Source organism: Synchiropus splendidus, chromosome 9 (assembly GCF_027744825.2).
Source record: "Synchiropus splendidus isolate RoL2022-P1 chromosome 9, RoL_Sspl_1.0, whole genome shotgun sequence".
NCBI lineage: Eukaryota > Metazoa > Chordata > Actinopteri > Syngnathiformes > Callionymidae > Synchiropus > Synchiropus splendidus.
Window position 1 is genome coordinate 8,847,570 of NC_071342.1, and position 21,665 is coordinate 8,869,234.

The window sequence follows — 21,665 nt, forward strand, 5'->3', positions numbered from 1 at the left end:
GTTAAAACCCCTGACAACGTGGATTAATGAGAGCGACTGACTCGAAGGACAATAGCTGGGCTGCTTTCATCCTCTGCAGGATTTTTGAGCCTCGATTTTCCGCAAATTTGAAAGTTAAAGAGATTTCGTTAAGAAATTTCACACCGTTTTTTCTGATCAACATTCCACCCTTTATTATAGGGCACTGTTCTGTTATCAGCTGCGTTTAAGGTGTTGCTCAGGCTGCTGCCGACTGATGGTTCCGTTCCCTTTAAAGCGCCATCCGGATACTTAAAAGGCTGATCGCAAGATAATGATTCAATGTACATGCATAATCCCACGATAAAGAGGCAGAGAATTCTCATCTCACAGAAAGCACTCTAACCCCCAATTTCCATTGGGAGTGTAACTGCAACTGCGGAGCTGCTGCAGCGTGGTCTTTGAAAAAGAATGAATTGTTTTCGGTCAATTTTCACCAGTAATGGAGCTGCACCCCTGTACCGCGGCAACACTGCTTCAAATCGGCAAAGATTCTGTTTCTCACGTGAGTGACGCTCGGAACTGCGTCAAGGTGGAGTGGAAACAATAGACAGGAAATCAGCGCTTGAAAAGTGACGTGTATGTCGCGAAATGTCATAATAAAACACTATCAGATCACGTTAGTTGGATTTTGCCCTGAAAGTACAGCAAAACTGGCGCACAAGGCGTTGACAAAATGGATGACCATGACATTCAATTTTGCAGGTCAAGCATCGGTCCATTCTGTATGACAGTCATCGTAAACATCGTAAAGACAATGTGGAAGTGAAGGAAGAGCACGATTCTCATGTGACCGAGTGGAGACCCACCTCTCCACAACGCTATGCTATGCTCCTAGTGGAAATCGAACACTACGCTACAATATGCAACAGTAACCACTGCAGCCCCTGGTGGAAATTGGCATCCCCAACCTGAAATGCTGCAATGGAAGGGTTAATATTCAATGGAACTCAGTGGAACACCGATGCCTCCACAGTCAAAGCCAAAGGCCAACTTTGGCACAAACATTAGACGTAACAGCCACTTGAAAATAGCTGCTATTTGATGCTGCGGAGTTATAATGGGTTGACCTTGGAGGCATAATCTGAGGTGCTACATATACCTAGTTTGTTTTGAAGCGCTGCCCTCGGCATCAGGATATGCAGAGAATGGTCAAGCATACACCTCAATTTAAAGCCTTCTCTAAAGGCATCTCTCTGGGACATAAAAGTGCATTTGAAATTTTAATTTTGAAACCTAATTTTGATGCAAAATTAGACCGTAGTAAATAAGCCCAATTGTGTTGAAAAGAATATATCAGTGTATGTGTGAGTTTATCAGACCAAAAATACTCATCAATATTTATAGCCCTTTTCTTATTTAACATCATTATAAAGAATTGCCGCGATGAACAGGTGACCAGGGTTCACTGCCACTAGATCAGACCACTGTGGGGAATGTAACACGGAGAGGGCTAAGTGGGAGCGCAGTCATACATTATGAAGGCCAGCGTCCTACAAAAATCAAAGGGAGGAAAAAAATTGCTCTTGTCCATCAGAGATGCTGAGTGAAGGTTTTGCGTATTCCTTTGCTTTTATTTGAGGATTGTGTGCAAAGCCAGAGTGGAATCTGCAAAAAAAAAAAAAAAGAAAGAAAAAAAGTATCATCTCACCTCATTGGCATAGACCCAGTGACTGTCCTTAGATGCCAGGTTGGTTTCCACAGCCTGCAGTGATGAATAGAAAGAAGAGAGAGGGAGAGGAGAGAGGCAGAAAATGTTAGAACCTTCTCACTGTAGCTGCATTTGTAAATCAAAACTGAGTGGAACTGAGAGAATCTTCTGATTTGATGGGTTAGGGGATAAAAGAAAATGCACACTGAGAAGCAGTGAAATTTCTTTGCCGGAGGCATGTTGGTCAGTAAATATTGCTCTGCAGTGAGCAACTTGCAACAGCCAAAAAATTTGTTTACGACACATTCTGAGATTAAAATGCAGTTTTCCATTGCAAGACTTCTTTCTGTTTTATTTCTTATCTCCGCACCCATCCGCCAAACCATCCATCCATCCATCCATCTCTGCTCCCATCCATCCATCCATCCATCCATGAATGCAGTACTTTTTTCTTAAGCTAACTTCTCCGGAGTTCTGCACTACTTCATCACACGTCTCCTCACTTACGATTCATTGTAGATCTCTGCTCATCACAAGACTCTATTTGACTTGTTGTTCCCAGCTTGTCAGTTCACTCACTCTCCTGCAATTTGTCGCAAATGCTAGTGAATTGCTGCCATCAGTGCCTCGATGAATTCCCGCTCACACAAAGCATGAAGCACCAGTGTCCCGAATATAAGTGACAGAGACCCTGCTGTATTTTTACTAAACAACACCAGGCTCATCAATAAGAGCGCAGCACCGAGAGCCGCCCATCGATCTTCTTCCCTCTGAGAAGGCATGATTTGATTTTAATGTCCCTCTCATTTCAGATTGATCGGATAAAACGCCAAGATGACCGTAGGAGTGTAAAAGCAATATTTGACTACATGGTCGAGATGTCAGATCCGATTTTTGAATTCAAAGAAAACAGAAGGAATGCCAGCAGAAATGCTGGATATTTGAAATGGATGGATGGAGGTTATAAATGGAGGCTGCAGAGTGTGAACACTGGATTCATTTACTTGTAGGAGACAAAAGAAACCAGAAAGTCTGTCAGCATTTATTTTCCTTTATGTTTTGTCTGATAAGTGGATATTCATAAAAGTAAACAACGATTAAAGGTTGGCGTATTCACTTCTTCAATTGAAGTGCAGGCCACACGCTAATCATGTTTTCTATTGAAGCTTTCAAAATGAAAAAGTGAAAAGATATATAAGAAAGTTTTATACAAAATTGTGACTCCCGGATCCATTGTATTCACTTGTTCTTTGTATCGTGGTTACAAAAAAAGCATCTTGGCCATGGCCATCTGGAAACTCAGAAATGGACCAGACAACAAAACGTTGTTCAACAGGACTGTTTTAAAGGTTATATGTTAGTTTATATGTTTGTTCTCAATGTATTCATGTGACATTCTCTGAAAAGGATGCTAACAGGACGATAAAAACTACAATCTCCACGAGGCACCTTAATGTCAAAGGTAAAGTGTCGGAGACATACGTAATATTCACACATTGCCGCACTAAAGGCGACACATATCAAGTCCCAACAAGTGGACTTATTGGCACAACCCAGTGTTCCATGTCGCATGTGTTACAATCACGGTGCCGAAAAAAAGTGCCCACTGTGAGTCAAGTTCATGATCACAAGGTGCTATACTTACCCAGTGACAAACAATTATCTGTGGAATTATGACAGTAACCCTTTGCAGCCTTTTTTTACCTTCCAGACAGACCAGTGATGCGCCGCCGAAGGCATCAGGAAGCGGTGCAATAGTGTAAATATTAGATTTAATGAAAGTCTTTTGCGTCAACATGCGATGCAGAAGGCTGACATATGCGTCACTCTGGGATGAAAAAGAAGTGACACTCCGAGTGTTGTTAATACAGTGAAACATCCAGAATCATACTCTATCTTAAAACAGCTTTCCTGATGCTTTGTGGACTACCTTTGGCAGATGTGTGTCGAATGAGACAAAAACTCGAAACATGTCAAAACGTGCCAATTGTACACACATTTGAATTGAGCACTTGATATTAAAAAAGATTTTGTCTTTTCCATATGATAAACTGATGGCTCAAAGTCGATCTTATTTGGCCTGCAACATCTTCAGATATGTGTAGTTTGCCGAAAATCAAAGTAAGTAAAAATCGTGACAATAAAAAAGCTTTAAAAACTAGACCAGATTTGCCCAGATTTTGTTGCAAGCAGAGATGGTAAATGTCTGAATTATCCTGCAATAGCTTTGAGCGACATGCTTATGGTTCTTCTTTCCACCTGTGATGGTGGCCCTGCTATGTTTGAGAATCATTCCTTGTCCCTAGGTCCCTCATTTGCTTCCTTACTTTTTTCTTTTTTTTTTAAGAATAGATGCACTCAGCAATGAAGGGCTGAAAAAAAAATACCTTAATTAATGGTTAATCCAAACCAGCCGATGGAGATACATTAGCGAGCCATTTATCTGCGGGCGAGCCATTAATATAAATTAGGAGTGTGTGCGTCTTTGTCTGAATATGATGTGACTGGAACCATTGTGTGCCCCAAACAACAACCTTGACATTGAAAGAAGGCGACAGCTCCTTGAACTACACTCATCGTTCCAGAGCAAATCTGTCAGCTACCATAATGGTGAAACCTAGTCAAACTCTGTGGTGTGGGTTAGTTAATGCGTACCAGCTGGAAAGAAAAGCCCAGGGCACAACACAAGCCACAGCTCAAGAAGCTCATCACCAGTTCATGGCACAAGTGGACGCTTACCACTTTGGACACACCAGAATTGATCCGCTTGTTTTGATCTACAAGACTCATGAGGTGTTGTTGAGCAGCAGTAGGAACAGCCCTATCGTCCTCAAGTCTGTACCCAGCACACACCCAGCGCACAGTACAAATACCTCAGCATATTTGTATTAATCTTACCATGTAAGATATCAGTAACATTTTAGTACTAGTATTAATAGCAGGCATGACTTGGTGTTCTTGATGATAAAACCTTAAGGCCCATTTATGCTCCCTTTACGAACAAAGTTGTACCCATCCGTTTCAAACCCTTGTGAAAACGTAATCTCTTCCAGGTCTTCCCAGGTTTTCAAAGCTCTAACGCTGCACCGGGCTAAAACTTTATTTTCAATTTTAAGTAAGTCAAGTTTTCAGGTTTCGTGCTAGTTCTGGCAAAGGGCGGGGCTGGAGTCATACCAAACAAAAGGATAAGGACACTTTCCAAACCTTCCTAAATGAAAGGGGAAAAAACAGGACACCACCAAAACCATATCCCTTCATAGGTTACCTTGTAACCTCATCCTTTGATCTTGCATTTCACAGGTGACTTCTAACAAGAGTTGTACATTTCCATGCCAGAATTTAACTCAATCTTAAAACCCAAAGATACGGTCATGTGACTTCCTTCATGAGATTTTGAAAGCACCCCATCTATCTCCAGAAAGAAACAACACGACCTCTGGGACAGCAAAGCTCTTACGATTGATTCAGAACTTCAGCAGCTTATGTTTTTTTTTTTCATCCTTATCTGAATTTTATGACAGAAAAATTAAGCCCTGAGAAAACAAAACAAAGCAATAATAATCTATGACTGAAGGTGCTTGAAAAACTGATAGTTGAACTTAAGGTATGATTTTGTGTGGCAGTTGCCCTTCTGAGGCTTGTGTTAAACAGTGCCTGGAGGATGACAACATAACTATCCATCAATGTTTAATGAGCCACACCGATAGGTTTCCATAAATGAGAGCTGAGGAGGCTTGGCACCCTCACAAAGGAGCTTCTTACGAGTTCTGCTCAGGATTTGTTCAGGAGTCGACACTGCAAATGTAACGACTTTTTTGTGATGCCCGAGTTCACTTCAAATGAATCCAACAGTAATTGTCAACAGCCATCATGATGCAGATTCAAAGCTGGAGCATGTGCGATGCCCTGCAAGAGCCTCAAATAAGTATGGTGATGAAATAGTTGAAGAAAAACTAGATTGCCCGGGTGAAAGCTTGTACCACAGGGAGCCCTGGAAGAGTGACTGAAACATTGCAGAGGCTTTCTGCGATATTCAGATTTTAATAGTTCCCACATGGGCCCGCTGTTCTCAACTCAGTGTCAGTGGTTGGCTCTACTTTTACAGGAAACAAAGTTGATTGAGAGAGAGTCAAGAGAGTCAAGAGATTCAGTTTATTATTCGTGAAAAACATACCATTATTTTCTTTTTAATTTGCTTCCCAGTGATTTCTTTCGAAGCTTGTACACGGTGGATCAAGAAGATCTAGACATGTGTTGTAGGTTTTAGTTAGTTACAATCGCAGGCCTATGAAATGACTTGGTGAGCTCGGTCTCCAGTTTGACACATGATCCACACTCTTTTTTCAAAAAGGCAGACCCAAATCTATCATGACCCAGTCAAACCAAAGAGCCTGATCTTCATGACTTGTGGCTCAAGCCTCATCAACAGGAGCATTTTCTTTACCCTTAAAATTTCACTCAATCTCAAAAATCTGGGAAGAATATATTGTTTGAGAAGGTGTGGCTGCATTCCATAAATGTGAACAAATACAAATCTTTTTTTTTTTTGGTTCATTGTTGACATGAAAAACTCAACAAGTCACTTCTCAACGTTGACAGAATCAAAGTCAACACAAAATCGAATGTCTTCAAAAGTGAATAAGTGCAGCATGAACTTCATATCCAGAAGTCCTGCTATACAGTCCATACAGTAGAATGGCTGGGCTCTGTCTTGTCTAAGCTCTGAGACTGATCTACTCTTGTTCAACACCATGGCTTCAGGGTCCAGACCCTGGGTTTTCAGCACCAAATGTTTGGCTGCAGATACAAACTAAGGAATCTTGAAAAATGTTCACAACTTATTGACATCAAAGATTGACTCAGAGATGACAACACATTCCGATGGCTCTGTAAATGAGTGTATAATCCGCTGTGCTGAATGAGATATCATGCAAACAAAACTATCAGAAATAATTACATCCACCGTGATCAGACCACTGCACGACAGACAGGAGGCTTTCATTCCATCTCCTGTCTTGTTAACCAATTGACCTCTGGTTGTCGATAACAAGGAGGGGCGTCACCTGACTTCAGGTCCTGCTGAAGCTCCTTATATACTGAGGGTTATTTGTGGTGAAACTAAGTGTGTCTGGTTGAATTACATTAACACTTGTCTTCTCAGACACCTGCCATTATGGAAAATCACATAACAAAAAAACACAGCTTTTAACTCGGCTTTTAACTGGCTAGTTTTTCTTTTTTCTTTTTTTTTTTTTTTCCCAGTGTATTTTATTGACCGGCAGGTATAAATGTCAGCCTCATGACGGCCACACAGAAGCTTGTAAACGGTGCCATATGAGGAGATTGATGCTCTCTATAAAGGTGCACACGCCAAGGACAGCTTAATAAAGGACACAAAGATGTGAAATGTTTGAGTCTAACTTTGCATCATCAGTTATTTCCACACCGGTGGTTATTTAGAACAGTGAGAAGTTTAACATAGGTCATGATCAAACCCTTCAAGCTCATTCGTGGAGGGTCAGTGTTTATCAGAATTCCATTTTTTTACTGGCATAGCATGAGCATACGCATTTATATACAGTGGTGGTTCTCAACTTGGGCAGGCTTTGGGATCATCCCTCATCCCTCAACAACAGGCTGTCACCCAAGTCATGAGAGACATGCAACTACTTTGGTTTAAATTCATGGAAGTGAAATAAATTAATTTGTCTTTAATCTTTGTTGTTTGTGGTAATCGTATTATTATTATTATTTTTATTGTCATTATTATTTTCAACAACAACAACAACAACAACAACAACAACAACAATAAAATAATAATAATAACAATAATAATAATAATAATAATAACCAGTATTATTATTATTATTATTATTATTATTATTATTATTATTATTATTATTATTATTATTATTATTATTATTATTATTATTATTATTATTGTTGTTGTTGTCAGTATCTTTTTTTTCTTTTTTCTTACTGATTTTATGAGTACTTTTCCTACTGTGCTTTTTACCCCCAGAATATCATCTCATCACCATCGGAGTCTCCTGCAGGTTGGAAGTTCTCACTAGCTTTCTTTTATTCATTTATTTACTCATTTATTTTTTCAATTGAATGCAATAATGAAAGAGATTTGTTTAAAGCAGATTTTGGTTTGACCAGGGGAAGGTCAAAACAGCACCCAATGACACTTCAAGACTCACTTTATATGCCCCAACCCGCCAGCTGAGAATAAATGGCTTATATACCAAGCACTAGCTGGATAAATCCTGGTGTAATGTCCGAAAATATTGTTCCACACTATCTTTAGAAGAAGCTGCTGTGAGTGAAATGTCTAGTTTAAAGCTCCAGATTTCAAAATATCAAACTCGAGATAAAAAGTCAGTATTATTTCACATGCGGTACTTCATGAAAATAATCTTAGAATTTAAAGTTCGCCTATTTAATTCATCTCTACAAACTCCCCCCAAATACGTCGAGTCTTTGGTCTCTGGGGATTCAGTTGCTCATGAGCAGCAGATTCGGACGAACACCTCGTACATCGCTTTCCTTGTGCCTTAATGGGGGAATCCATCAATCAGAATTTGCATACACGGTGTCCACTTATATGAGTAATGGGAAGTTACTGTCCTGGAAAAATGGACATTTTCCGTCTTTGAGATGAGAGCAGAATCGTACAGGTGAGTTGCCATCCGTACTGGCGGCCAATTTGGGACTCAAACCTGAGACTAATGGAACCAGACACAAGGTTCTACTCCGGAGTTGTCGCTCCTCTGTGGAGGTTTTAAGACATATTGCTGGTGGATAGGCATTTCTTTTATTTGACATTGGTGTTCGTCTAAACAAGGAACCTGTAAAAAGAAACATTTGCCAAGCAGGACAGTTTAGACTTCATAAGACCTTTGTGAATTGTGTAACCAGGACACGTCCTAATCTGAATTGCTTCACATCTTGAGACTGAAGACGCAAAACTAAGGCGAAAAGGGCCACATATGGGGTGGTTTGGGTTGTTGGCACACCGTACAATTTCAGCTTCAGTATCTCACAAAGAAAACAGAGAAGGAGTAATGAGGTCTGTCATAAAAGATTCGTAATAGGTCCTTGTAGTCCAGCCTCTCCACTGTTGCTGTGGAAACACATCCTCTGTCTGCCTTATCTGCTTCATCGACACCACATCGAATGGAAAAATAACTGCCCTTTACACATGAGCAGACAAACAGAAATAGACCAACTGTCTGTCCTCGGAGCCATCCTGGAGTGGGTGAGCACATGGAACTAAATGAGAATATGTATGGGAGTCTCTTTACATTCCAACGGAGACAACGCTAAGACGGTGAGGAATGGCAAAGATTGATGTTGCTAGAAGTAAAGTCAGACAGGGCACTGATTTGGAGTCCTGAGTGATAATCCAACACCCGACCTTACACTGCTCAAGACCAGGTGGCCCTCCAAAGAAGATGACACGTGTGTCACATTAAAAACAAATCACGATTCCCATCTGCCACGCTACCAAGGCTGCGGGCTCCTCTCTGCATGTAGTTAACTTCCCACAGGCCTCCACTAAAGACCTGAGTGGAATTGCTAATGCTGCCACAAGGAGACTGACCAGGTGGCACATTAGCTGAGTTATAAGAGAGAAAATTAGAGGTAACAAAACACCGGGTGCATATTTAAAATCTTCCATGAAAAGTGGTGAAATCCACCGATCAATATTTCCCGTAAATAACCACGTACGTCCTTGTGAAGCGCCGCATTTAGTGCCGCCATCAATTTTGATCAGCAATGACAACTTAAGACTCCCATCCCAATTTGAGTCACAAACTAGGATCAAACAGATGTTGACGCTGACACTTTCTCCACCAGGAAGATTTTCACCTGAAAAGTTGAATGTTGTTTTTCAAACTTTTTTTTGGTGGAGATTCTGGCATTACTTAATACAGATCTGCAAAATAAGGAAAACACTTCCACTGACATCAGTTTATTAAAATCAGGCAATCACACTGCAAGATTTATAAATGTCACAAGCTAATGTGGAATTAGCATTGCTAATCTCCATCACATCTCAAGGAGCAGGAAGACAGAAACCTTTGGAGCAGTAGTTTTCAAAATGGGCTGGATGCAAACAGTCTGGATTGGAACGCGAAACTTGTTCCTTGTACTCAGCTTCCCCTCTGAGCTCATTCATTTCATTGGTTTCTTATACAGTGGTACCTCGGTTCTCTACCACAATCCGTTCCAGAAGGCCGTTCCAGAAGCGATTTGTTCGAAATTTGAATCGATTTTTCCCATTACAATGATTGGAAAAAGAAATAATGCGTTCCAAGCCTTAAAATAGTCTTTTGTAGGAGTGAATGTAGAGTGTCTGCTGCAGGTGCGCTGTTCCTCTATGTGTGTGGCCGCTGCATGTGGGAGGGGTTGCCGAGTGAGTGACGTCTCTCCAGAAGTGAAGAGGTGCCCGGTGCGTGTCCAGCTCTGAATGTGCGCTTCTGTGCAGTTTGGCTGTGACAAAGTCATAAACCAAGTCACGCTCTGTCCCAGACTCGCCTCATCCCTGTCCCAGCTCCAGCCCACAACAGGACATCAAACCCTGGAGTGAGCGCTCCAGCCTCGGAGGTGTGGAGAGCGAGCACCTCCCCTGTGACACTCTACCACGGTCCAGTGAGGAGACAGGAAAGGTTTTACACCTCAATATGAAGAAAAAACAGTCAGTAAATGTAGCTAACGGGACACGTCTGCATACAGAGGCTGTGTTATACACAATAACAAAGCGCGTCGTGGGTCAGCTGATAGGTCCGCGCACGTTTTTTTCTGGGACGTTCAAGTTCACGATTTTCTTACGAAATCCAAAGCAAAAAAACGTTCGAAAACTGAGGTACCACTATATATGTTATATATGTTTTTCCTGATATAAACAATTCCTGTATGTTCCTAGAAGAAAGACTGAGGAAGCTAAGCTAATTAGCGCAGACTCAAGTTGCAGTTTCTGCACTGTATGCTTGTGTAGTTCAAGCAGTACAGGGAAATGAATTTGGGGTAAACATTTACTATAAAGTTTGCAACATCTGCTTCAGTTCTAAATAAACATGAAGGCATCATCCACTAAACCCTTCCACAAACTCAAGTACTGGAACCTCACTCAGCTCTACATCAAAACCGACCCGTCAACTGGGAATTAACATTCCGCAATGTTGCAACCAAATGGACCGTGGCTCCCCGCGCCAATAAATATTTTAGGAAAATCAAAGACTTACAAGCCTTTATTTTACCATCCTTGTGACAGGCTCTCTCAGTTGACTGCAGTATTTTCGAGCGCTACAGATGTGAGGGAAATTTCTCAGCACCTCTAACAAGATAAAAAGTAGGTGTGACATTTTACGAATGCCGGAGTAGCCTGAAGAACCTCCTGAGTGGTGGCGTTCAATAAGGACTATTGGGCCTTTATGGTGTCGGTTTTGAAGAAGATATTGTAACCTGCAAAGCCCTTCGTGAGGAGATCTTTGTCATTACGAAAGACGACTTTGTCAACAACTATTCAGCTTAATGTTCATACCTGTGTGATTCTTCTCTGACATCATCTTTGATCACGACAGCAGAAACGGCCACGTGTGAACAACTTTTTTGAAACTGGCACAGAAAATGATGTAAATGGAAATGTGCAGCTCCGTGCTGAGTGCCATCAGTAAACCAGTGTGACCATTATCCGAATCTGTAGGAAATCGCAATGTACTTACTGACAACAGCTTAATGAAACTTTCCGGGCAACAAACTAATTTAATGTCCTCAAGTCAGGTGTTTTGTCGTGACTCTATGGCGAGTTTAAATTTAATTGCAGAGCAGTTGAGCTACGGTAGAAGCCATAGATTATAATATGAATTTGCTTGTCCCCCACTTAATTCTGAGTTTAATAGAAACTGTTTTAAAGTTCACTTTCAAACAGGAAGCTGGAGCGCATTTGTTCGGAACAATAAATCTCAGCAGAAGACAAATGACTTTGCATTTCTGCGAGGTGCCCTTGAGAAGGCATGGAGCATAAAACTAAAGCCCGACACCTGGGGGAAATTTAGATCCTGGAACTTTGATGATACTTGCAATTGAACTTTTATTGCAAAGCTCATGAACATAATAACCCAAGAGGGAAGCGATTACTACAGAAAAGGTTATTCTTTTCATCTGTGAGTAAACAGCATGAGCAAAGGGAACGGGATGAGCGTCATAGTGAGCACGCATTGCACTGGTGTCCTGATGAGAATCATGGCCTATGAGTTAAGGGTGCTGATTTGAATCCCTGCTGTTTCAAACGCGAAGAAAAGGTTGGAGGCTTGTGAAGATGAAAAGGAGAGTCGAGGCGGGATGTAAGAAGCCACAAGTCAGGTCTCATTAGCATCAATTATCAAGGTTTTGGTGTCTTTAAATGTGGTCCCTAAAAGACGGCAGAAAAATGCAGTCTGTGGTTCACAACCTGAGGAAAAGTGGATGCCTTTTTAATCTTTTTTTTTTTTTTTTTTTAGTTAGAAACATTGAATTGTTGTAAAATGTGGCCAACTTTGTTTGAATTTAGCGGGCACAGCGGTGGAACAGTGAAAACCAAATCTGCCACACTAAACACTCCTCGCAGTAGATGTGTTGTCACAGTATTTCCTGGTCAGGTTTGAAGCACAGTTCTTCTATTTCTGATAAACGACCCATTGGAGAGAAGTGTGAGTGCTTGACTGAGCTGAAACTACCCATAAGTGTCCTCACTGATATCAATTGCTCGCTCCTTGTCCCTTTGATCTTGGAGAGGTCCGTTTTTTACCACGTCATACACAATGCTGGAAGTGTAAAGACGTGATCCACTCCAAACCGGAGGGACTGCCTGGGACAACATCACTTGACAAGACAATGAGCAAGGAAGGCCATGACCAAGGGTTTGGAATTAAAGCTCTTCATGTGATGGATCCAACCACAGAATAGGAGAAAGGATTCCCTTAAATAATTCATGCCACCTCCCCTCAATAGTCCACAACTTCCTGTGAGTTGCTCCAAAAATGATCTTCCATAAAAGCACTTTGTGCTATCAAGGCCCATTAGCCTGAGATAATGAATTGTGAAACTTTCCTTGCGTTCTTCACACCTGAAAAAACATTTCTTTATCGAGGCAACTAAGTGATTTTTAAAGGGACATTTATTAAAAATTAAACTGCCGACGAGTCTACAGTTTAATTCAGGAGAGGCAGCGCACTAAGCATCAAAGGAATTCCAGCCAGACTCAACAAAGTGAAACTTAAAGTGGATGTTGCATCGTAAACCGCCTTTTATTTTGCTGTTGGACTATAATAAAGAAGGTACCCAACACCAATAGGTGAGGTCCAGGTCATTGTTTGATGAATAACACTTTACAATGTCACGGTTCTACAAGGACAGTGCAAGTCAACCCAAATGTAAGACTCACCGGCACAAAAACAGTGTGTAAAGTTCTTTAATCAAACTGACGTCCGAGGTCAGCCACAGGCAGTGCGTGTCCGATAACAAAGCAGAGAGGGGCAACGCACGACCAGGTCACAAGCTTAAGGGTCGACGTATCTGAATATCAGTAACCAGGCGAAGGAAGGAACTGAATGGAAGGGCGGGGCATTAAGATGATCAGGCTGTAGTGGTATACGTATCTGTGCCGTGATAGACAGATGGAATACCAACAGAGAGAAATGAACGCAGTACACATTTACGTTTGAATATATATTTAATAGACACTTCATCCATTAGGTTGGAAAAGTACCCCTGATCAAGTTAAGATGCCTAAAAACATTCTGTCTTTTATTAGAACTTTGACTAGTGCTTTTTAGTCAATAGCTATTCGCCATGCCTGTAATAGACCACATTTTTCAATCAATGTTTGTAATCTATTTTATTTTATTCAAAAGAAACACATGCAGTGTCAAGGGAGGCGAAGAGTAGCATGTAGAGAGGGTGGAACAGGTGGTGAAGACCAGCTGATTTGTGACAGTGGAGTAGCAGCTGGAGTGAAATGACGCTTCATAGGACAGTGGTGAGACCTGCTTTTATGTCTGGTTTACAGCCAGAGAGACGAAATGAGTTCAGGACGCTCATGTTTTCATTGCGAGCGTCATGACGAACCAGAACCAGGACGGAAAGGGAGGCCAGAATTAAGTCTCAATTGTTTGGACGCATGAAGACGAGAGACGGGGGAATAAAAACAAACCAGTAAAGCTTAGAAGAGAGGTTCAGATGAGGTTCATGGAGGAGTTTAATAGGACATGATCAAGGTTAAGACTGACTTACTGAGGCAACGGCCGTTGGGAACTGCTGAGGAAGACGCAATTCCACATTCATCATTTAAAACTCGGGTGGATAAAGTCATTATTCCACTGAATCGGCTCATTTAAATGATTACAATGTAATTAATAGTTTTTATAACTTGAAATGGAATCTGAAACAATAGAAAGTCACGGTGGAGTGATGGTGGTCAAAGAGGAGTGTGCTTCACAATTCACATTCCAACCTTGGCACGTGTTTTCCTTCTAACAAAACCACTGCTTTAATTCAAAGATACTCATAGTGTGACACTGCAACTTTCTGTGCCCTTATTCTCTTTATTTTAATAAAGAACAGGAAAAAAAAGACGAAAAGAACGCTCCTCCCTGGGGAGCCAAAAATGCAGTCCTCGGTTACGTCCTCTAAAAACAATAATATGCTTTAATAAAAAACGCCAGTGAGCGCCGGTGATGATGTTGCCCTTTTCAGTCCAAGAAATATTCAGCTGGAGTTCAAGATAAGCTGGGAAGATTCTGTGCACCATTTCGGTACACCACACGCTGTGTCGCAAAAGTAAGCAAATAGAAAAGAAATGCAAGAGAGAACGGGGAAAGGTAACTGTAGGAGGTGAGCTTGGCAATAGATGAACATGAATCACGTCCTAATTACTTCGGCACGGGGTGACAAGCTTTCGAAGGACTTCATGGGTAACAAGAGGTACTGTTGAGAGTGGGAGGGTGAGGAAGCAGCAGCGGTAACACTGAGCCAACTCCGCTCCTTGTCAGTGTACAGAGATATTGCTTTCCAAGTACAAGTGTTTGTAGTAAGTGAGCATAATCTGTAAGGCCTGTGTGGTTTGTAGGAAAACTGGCCCACAGTTGAGCACAGGCGAGAACAGGCGATTTTTGGTTTATTACCTTCAAGTGCCAATGCAACTTTGTCTCCTTCTGTGCCATGATACACTAGAATTATAGTGAAAAGATTGAAAAGTCACAATGAAATGGAAAACAGAATGTATCCAGAGAATAGTCGAAAATACACACACTTATTTTATAGGTTGCCTTTCTCCAAAGCAACAAGTCCATTGCTTTGGATGTTAAACCCAGAGCAATAAGAGCATTGTCTGCAGTGGAAGAGCTGAAGAATTGTGCCTCGCAGACATCAATGTATAGCTCCTCATTGTGTCATGGCCAAGAGTGTGTCACAGTGTGGGTGGAGCGGGGGAAAGATTTAAACAAGTCCTGGATGCACATTTTACATTGTGTGCTTTAAATGACCTGTGCTTCTTTGGGTCTGGCCATTGAGCTTGGGCCCACAGCAATTTCAGTTATTTGTATTTCGCTGAATGTAGTAGCTATGATGTGAGTTACAATCCCATGATTCAGGATGGGTGTCAGTGGTGAGAGTAGGTGCTTGTGTATGGTGTAATGCATGCTTAAATATTATACCGGTTCTTCTTGACTGATCCAACATCAAAAGAAGACGATGACAAGACAAGGCGACACCATTGTTATAATAACACTGAGAAAAACTGAGGGACTGTGTTATTGTCGACGAATAAAATCTACAGATGCTCAACTAAAAAAATAAATAAATGAATTAAAGTAAAGTTTATATCACTGAACACATTTTAAAAATAGTATTTTGCTCATGTCTATATTAAATATTCTAATAAAACAATACATGTTTTAATAAAACATGAGGTGTATCATGAGTAAATGCATATCTTGAGTCAACAATCAAAACCCCAACAGCAAAGTTGCATTGAAGATTTATTCATTCAAGATGTATTATTCCAGATTTTTTTTTTTTAATATTTTAGCTGCGGAACACAAGTGAACTGGGAAAAAGAACGTTTTTTCAGAATGAAAAGAATGACTAAAATGCTTTGACTAAAACATAACTATAATACATTGAGTTTTTGTTTGACTAAAACTACACCAAACTGTTTTGACCTTTAGCCAACAAAAATTGATATGAATGACTAAGGCGAAAATTTTAAAAAGAAGGCAACAAAATTAACACTGCAGTGTGATCAGTGTTGTCAGCCTTTTGTGCTGAAGTTTACGCATACGTGTTTCACTTGAGTCAAATGGAGCTCTCCTACTTGATGTTACGAAAGAAGGGGTTGAGGAAACACATTCTTACCTCCAAGGCGTCACATAGAAACAGTTTTCGAGCGCACATTTGCAATGGCTATTGACACTGAAGTTTAACTTTCTGCGCTGCATGTTGCATGGCTAACCCTAATGCTGAGTAGATGGGGTATCATGAAACACGGTTGCAGGATTGATGATACAGTGTCCTCATTTTTGCAGGCCACTAGATGGCGCTGTTGGTTTAGAAATGATGTAATGTTTTTAGTCCAAACATTTTACAGTGCCATGTGGTGGCCACTGAAAATCAGGACACTGTTTCATGAAACCTCATCAACCCATCACTCGCTAACCCTAACCCCAATCTCCATCTTTCCTTTATATAAAGTGCTACCCACGGAACACCTAATGCATGTGTCACTGAGAAAAAAATCCTCTTATAAATAACGTCTTAGAAGTGGCAATGTGTTGGGTGGGGGTCAGAACATACTGCGGCTGAGAATCTTGAGCTGATGACTTAGATGTGACCAGTGATGCCAGTAACGCTAGCTGAAAATTCAAGTCTCTATTTTGAATTTGTGGTTGCCAAAGATGACAGTATTAATCCTACAGGGTCTACGGATGTGCAGAAATGAAAGCGAAAAATGTGTTGAAAGTGCCGACACAATCTTAAATCACCTTGATAGATTCAGACTCTTAACAAAATTAAGCACATTAATCCACACTTCTCTGGATCATTTTTGTAAAGTTTTGGCCAGGAATGAAGAAGAAAATAAATTCCTCTGCCAGTGCGCCAAGAGTCACATAAGTGCCGCTACTGCCTCTAGGTGGCCAACAGGAGACGTGTCTCTGTAGGACGCAGTCGTCCACTCACAAATAGTCACTGATGCCATTGTTGTGAGAAAGCGTCGCGGGTGTTTCCTCCTGCTTTCCATTCTGAATTGCTCCAGAACTAAAAATGGAAAAATATTGACCAGTGTATTTGTACTCGTGCCATTCAGCACCTTAAGAAGTTACGGAACATCTCTTTGACTCTTGGTCAGTCCCAAAGGTTGTAAATAAATGCCCTGGCATTTCTGGCATCCGTTCAAAATGTCATTTGTGGAGGGAGCCTTTTTGTCTCTGTGCTCTGTTAAGTGGTGTTAATGGTAGCGGTGCATTGCAGCCTCGCAGGCTTTTCTATACACCTGAGAGACATTTTCTTCCGTGTGCCACATCAAGATCAATAAAAGTGACTGAACTGTGACTGCGATTAGGGCCGCACTAATCTAAGAGTGACCATTCTCCGGAGCTCGTGGAAGTTCAGCACTAATGGGGCAATTCTGAGGCGCACATACATCTACCTGGCCGAATAGGAGAAGGTGGCATTCTGGAGGATGGGGGACGGGTGGAGTTTGCGAGAGGATACCGGGTGCATGATCAAAGCCTATATTTTGAAATCACTTACTTCTCCATTAGTTTGATTAATGGGGCCAGTCTCACCCTCAGACAGACGCGAGGGGCTTGAAAAATGATGCAATTACTGCCTTTTGAATAGGGGGCTTTTTGAAAGACGGTTTTGGTGGAGATTCTACAGGGCATCCTGGACAGCATACTTCCTCCTCCTCATCCATCTACCCCCCCGCCCAGCATGAAGCACTACAGCACGACTGTACGTCTCCTCCCTCACCAACGCCAGCACGACCTGCTCCAGGCATCTCTCAGCAGGCCGCACAGCACGCCTGAGTGGCCCACTCTAAAGTCGTGGGAGCATATTTTAAATGGTGATTAATATGTGTCTTTCTGTGAATTGTTTCTCTCGCTAACAGTGCTGTTCCACTTGTAGTCTTCTGCAGCCTATCATTTATTCATTCAGTGGTTTGTGGTTTTTCCCTCTCCTGGAATTTTTTTTTTATTGTTAGAATATTGTTCACTTCACCGCATTAAAACAGTACTTGACGAAACATAAAGGTGTAAACACTTTGCAGCTGCCTACCATTGTTTTCAACTGAACCTGACTGGAATGTTTAGTTCCAAACACAAGAGTAGATGCAAAACAGGCAAGCAATATTTTTTTTTCTTTTGAAAGAACAGGCACAAATTAATGCGGGTTAATAAAAACAATCTTCTTCTTTGTCCACCACTTTTGGCACTTTCCCTATGGGGTGGATCTGTTTGTCCCGTGTTGACTCCGGAGTTGTATGTTGAAGTGTTTCAATTGGAGAAAATAAAAACAAAACAAAACATTTGCCTTCCAGTGGCATTTTCTGACCTGGTCATGTCGATATTCTTCAGGTTACGGCATTCATGAACCATATCCGTCCATCCACTAAGCCATATCTGTAATGTTGGCAAAACAGCGGAGGGGAAAAGGACTTCCTTTGGTTAAAGGGTGTGGACTTTCTGCTACTCATCGAACGTGAATAGACGGGCTGTGAATGTGCGTACCTTTAATCTATATCTTGCAAAAATGTCTGGTTGCGAACCACAACTCTCCACGATTTTCAGCAGAGTCCGTCTCGAAGTCAGTGCGAGTTATTAAAGGGAAGAGGATCAGTCACCTCATAAAACAACTTCTGGACTCAATCCTTATCTCTCACCCTAAAATAACGATTAGACTACTCTGTGATATTCAGAGCAAAATCAGGAAGCAGTGTCACGTTGTACACAATGGTAGGAGGAGACGTGTATGAGTGAATCGACCCTGCCCAACGACCCCCGCTTCAATGCTATTACCCAGCATCCCGAGGTAAGACTTTGCCCCACCTGTCCCATCCTGCTTGCCCTCAATTCTTCCTCTCTTGTGATCTCCATTCCATTACCCTGAATGACTGACCTTACAAACTTGAACTCATCTCTCTCATTCCTCTACTCTCAGCATCTCCACGACGTCTCCGGCCTCCCACGTTTTCTATCCTAGACTCATTCCTCTTCTCTCCAGCTCATACCTCCACTTCTCCACCTCTTCCTAACTCGCTCAACAGATCACCGTATCACCAGCAAACATCATCATCCTTGGACGCTCCTCCCTGAACCTTGACTGTAATCTGTCCATCATCATAGCAAAACATGGTGAGAATGACAAGAAGAGTGTTGAAATTGTTTATGAATAAATGAACATTTCCACCGAGTAACAACGTCTGAGATCCACAGAAAACGCCACAAGTTACGCTATGACTGTGTGTCTTCCACTCAGGACAGACGCAGTCGCGCACTCTGTTTTTATCAACTGAAAAAAAGAACATGGCCTCACAGGTAATATAGAGTGTATCATAAAATTATCTCATACAAATAGATGTATCACCATTATGAGCATGACATCTGGACACTGCCAAGAACTAGCTTTCTGCCGGCGTAATGAAGTGGTGACTGACTTAAGGCTAAAGGTCACAGTGCAGAAGGAACAATATAGGAGACTAATGTACGGATCAGAAAACATATTTCCGTCCTTCACCAAGTTCAGTCGGTCAGATTAGACCATGATGACACCATAAATTCCTGCTGACCTCGGCCAATTATAGCTCGCCAGCTTGGACGAGGTTGCTCACAGGTCACTGGTGAGGGGTAATGGTCAACTACGACGGTGCGTCATGGCTCTGGAACAGCACGGGCGCTGTCTATGTGCCATTAAAGCGCGGCTAAATAACATCACAGATTTAGCAATGATATAGAAACAATGTTAGTTATCAGCTGACTTTCCAGCAGGTCACTTGACTTAAAATTACACAGGCGTTTTATAAGCATCACTTCTCCCCCATACACCCCCCAAAAATGGTTTTCCCAATTGTTTGGCCCCAAAAAAGAGAACAATGCATTTACATTGGCTTCATGCCATTTCTACTGTGCAATATAATGCTCCCCCAATATCTTTCCTATGTGATTATTATGGGAAAAAAAACATTGCAGCTTTGACAGTAAATGTATTAGTTCCTTAACTGTGATTTAATTTAACACAAATATGTGCCAGCATAATGAATCATCAAACATTCCTGGCAGAGAATGTACTCGGGGTTAAAGCGTCTCTCTCTATGCTCATTTACACTTCTACATTTGGAGCAATTACCATGAGAGAGATTAGACCACTCGGCGAAGAAATCAAATTTATTAGGAAAGCAAAGGGGGAATTTGTCTAACCTTTCTTAACCCAGATGCTGTTTTCGAAATCCCAAATGGCAATGAATGATTCGCTGAACTCCTTCGACTGTTTCTATTGTAATACATTTCTCAGGCAACTGGCATATTCTATTCTGTATTACAATATTTTCTTTATCAAAGGTGCTGCACCGGTCACGGAATGACTGCAAAGGAACAGATAACAGCTCTGAGCTGATAACTTGATGGTGGAACAGTGCATCTAGGAATAGGAATGAGGAATAAAGCAATATTGTCACTGTTGGAGTTCGAGTTAGGCTCATCGTTTTCCTTTGGATTTTGGCAGAGGTGAACCCCAAACAAAACTTGACTTGATCCTTCACTGGAAAGTCCGATGTAAAGCTCTTTTGGGGGATTTTAAAATTTATATTAGAGTGAAGCACACCATAAACTTTATTTGTTTCTGTTGGGCGAATTACTCAAAAATGTATTTCAGTAAAACTTCTGGGTTTGGGCAGAAATAAACCACCATGGAAGTGACTAGATTTTTTTTAGGGACTGCATCGCCTTGACCACACCCCCTTCTCTGTGATTGGTCAAAAGATGAAAACGATTTTAGACAGAGTTTTTTTCATTGTCACTGTGTGTATTCATTATGACTATTATTTAAGTAGTGATGTCGGAAGATTAAAATATTTGCCTTCTAAAATCCAAATTGATGCATCAAGACCCAAAATAATGACTCCCCCAAAAACATTTGAATAAGCACTCAATAGCCATGGATTCATTTATTTCATTTCCATTTGTGACACAGTCAACAAGTGAGAATGTCGCAGTGACATCCAGAGAACCTTCCCATAATAGCACATTGACATCTCAAACTTCTTAATGTGAAAAAAAACCCAAAGTGCTCTCTCTCTCGCTCTTTCTCTATCTCTTTCTCTTTCTCAAAAACACTACTTTGTATCTATTAAACGGTCTGGGACTTGAGCAATTTGTCTGGAGCGCTCCCACAATGGGGCATCCTCCCACAAGCAAAATGAAAATCGGTTCAAATCTATTCAGCGACTGGTGTCTACTTTTCTGTGATTGTGGAGTAAAGTATCTGCTAAAAACCCCTCTGCACAAAGCAGACAAAAGGTTGTAATTACAGCTTAAATACCAAATCTATACGGCTTCATTTTTTGCCACTGAAACTGCCTTCTTTGCTGTTTTGAAACAGATGAATAGTTTTTTTTTTATTCTTCTGGGTAATCTTCCAGGAGTAAATCTGGTCACACATCTGCTAATAATACATGCATACTGTGCTTTTACTTCACATGACCTTATCTCTAGAACGTGGGTGTTAGCGCAGATCTGCAAATGGCACATCAAAAGATTAAATAAATATGTATATGCTACAAGTATCAATCATGCATAAATGTGCCGCCGCTGCGAGTAAAGTAAGAAAACTGATAAAGGAACAAGACTTTGTGATTTAGACATTGTCCTCTGGGAGCGTTTGTTCTCGGATTGAAGATTTTCCCCAGCGCTTTTGGTCCTGTGATCGGCTCCGTGATGAGTCTGATGCAGCA

At 41.3% G+C, this 21,665-nt stretch overlaps 1 protein-coding gene across 3 annotated transcripts in view; it reads right to left on the bottom strand.

Annotated features, from left to right (window-relative positions):
* The window catches only part of grid1a (glutamate receptor, ionotropic, delta 1a), a 273,218-nt gene that overhangs the window by 61,923 nt on the left and 189,630 nt on the right, over positions 1-21,665 (bottom strand). For all 3 annotated transcript variants that reach the window (XM_053876097.1, XM_053876098.1, XM_053876099.1), the window contains exon 6: positions 1,670-1,723. In XM_053876097.1, the coding sequence (XP_053732072.1) occupies positions 1,670-1,723 (54 nt within the window). The remainder of the gene's footprint in view (positions 1-1,669; positions 1,724-21,665) is intronic.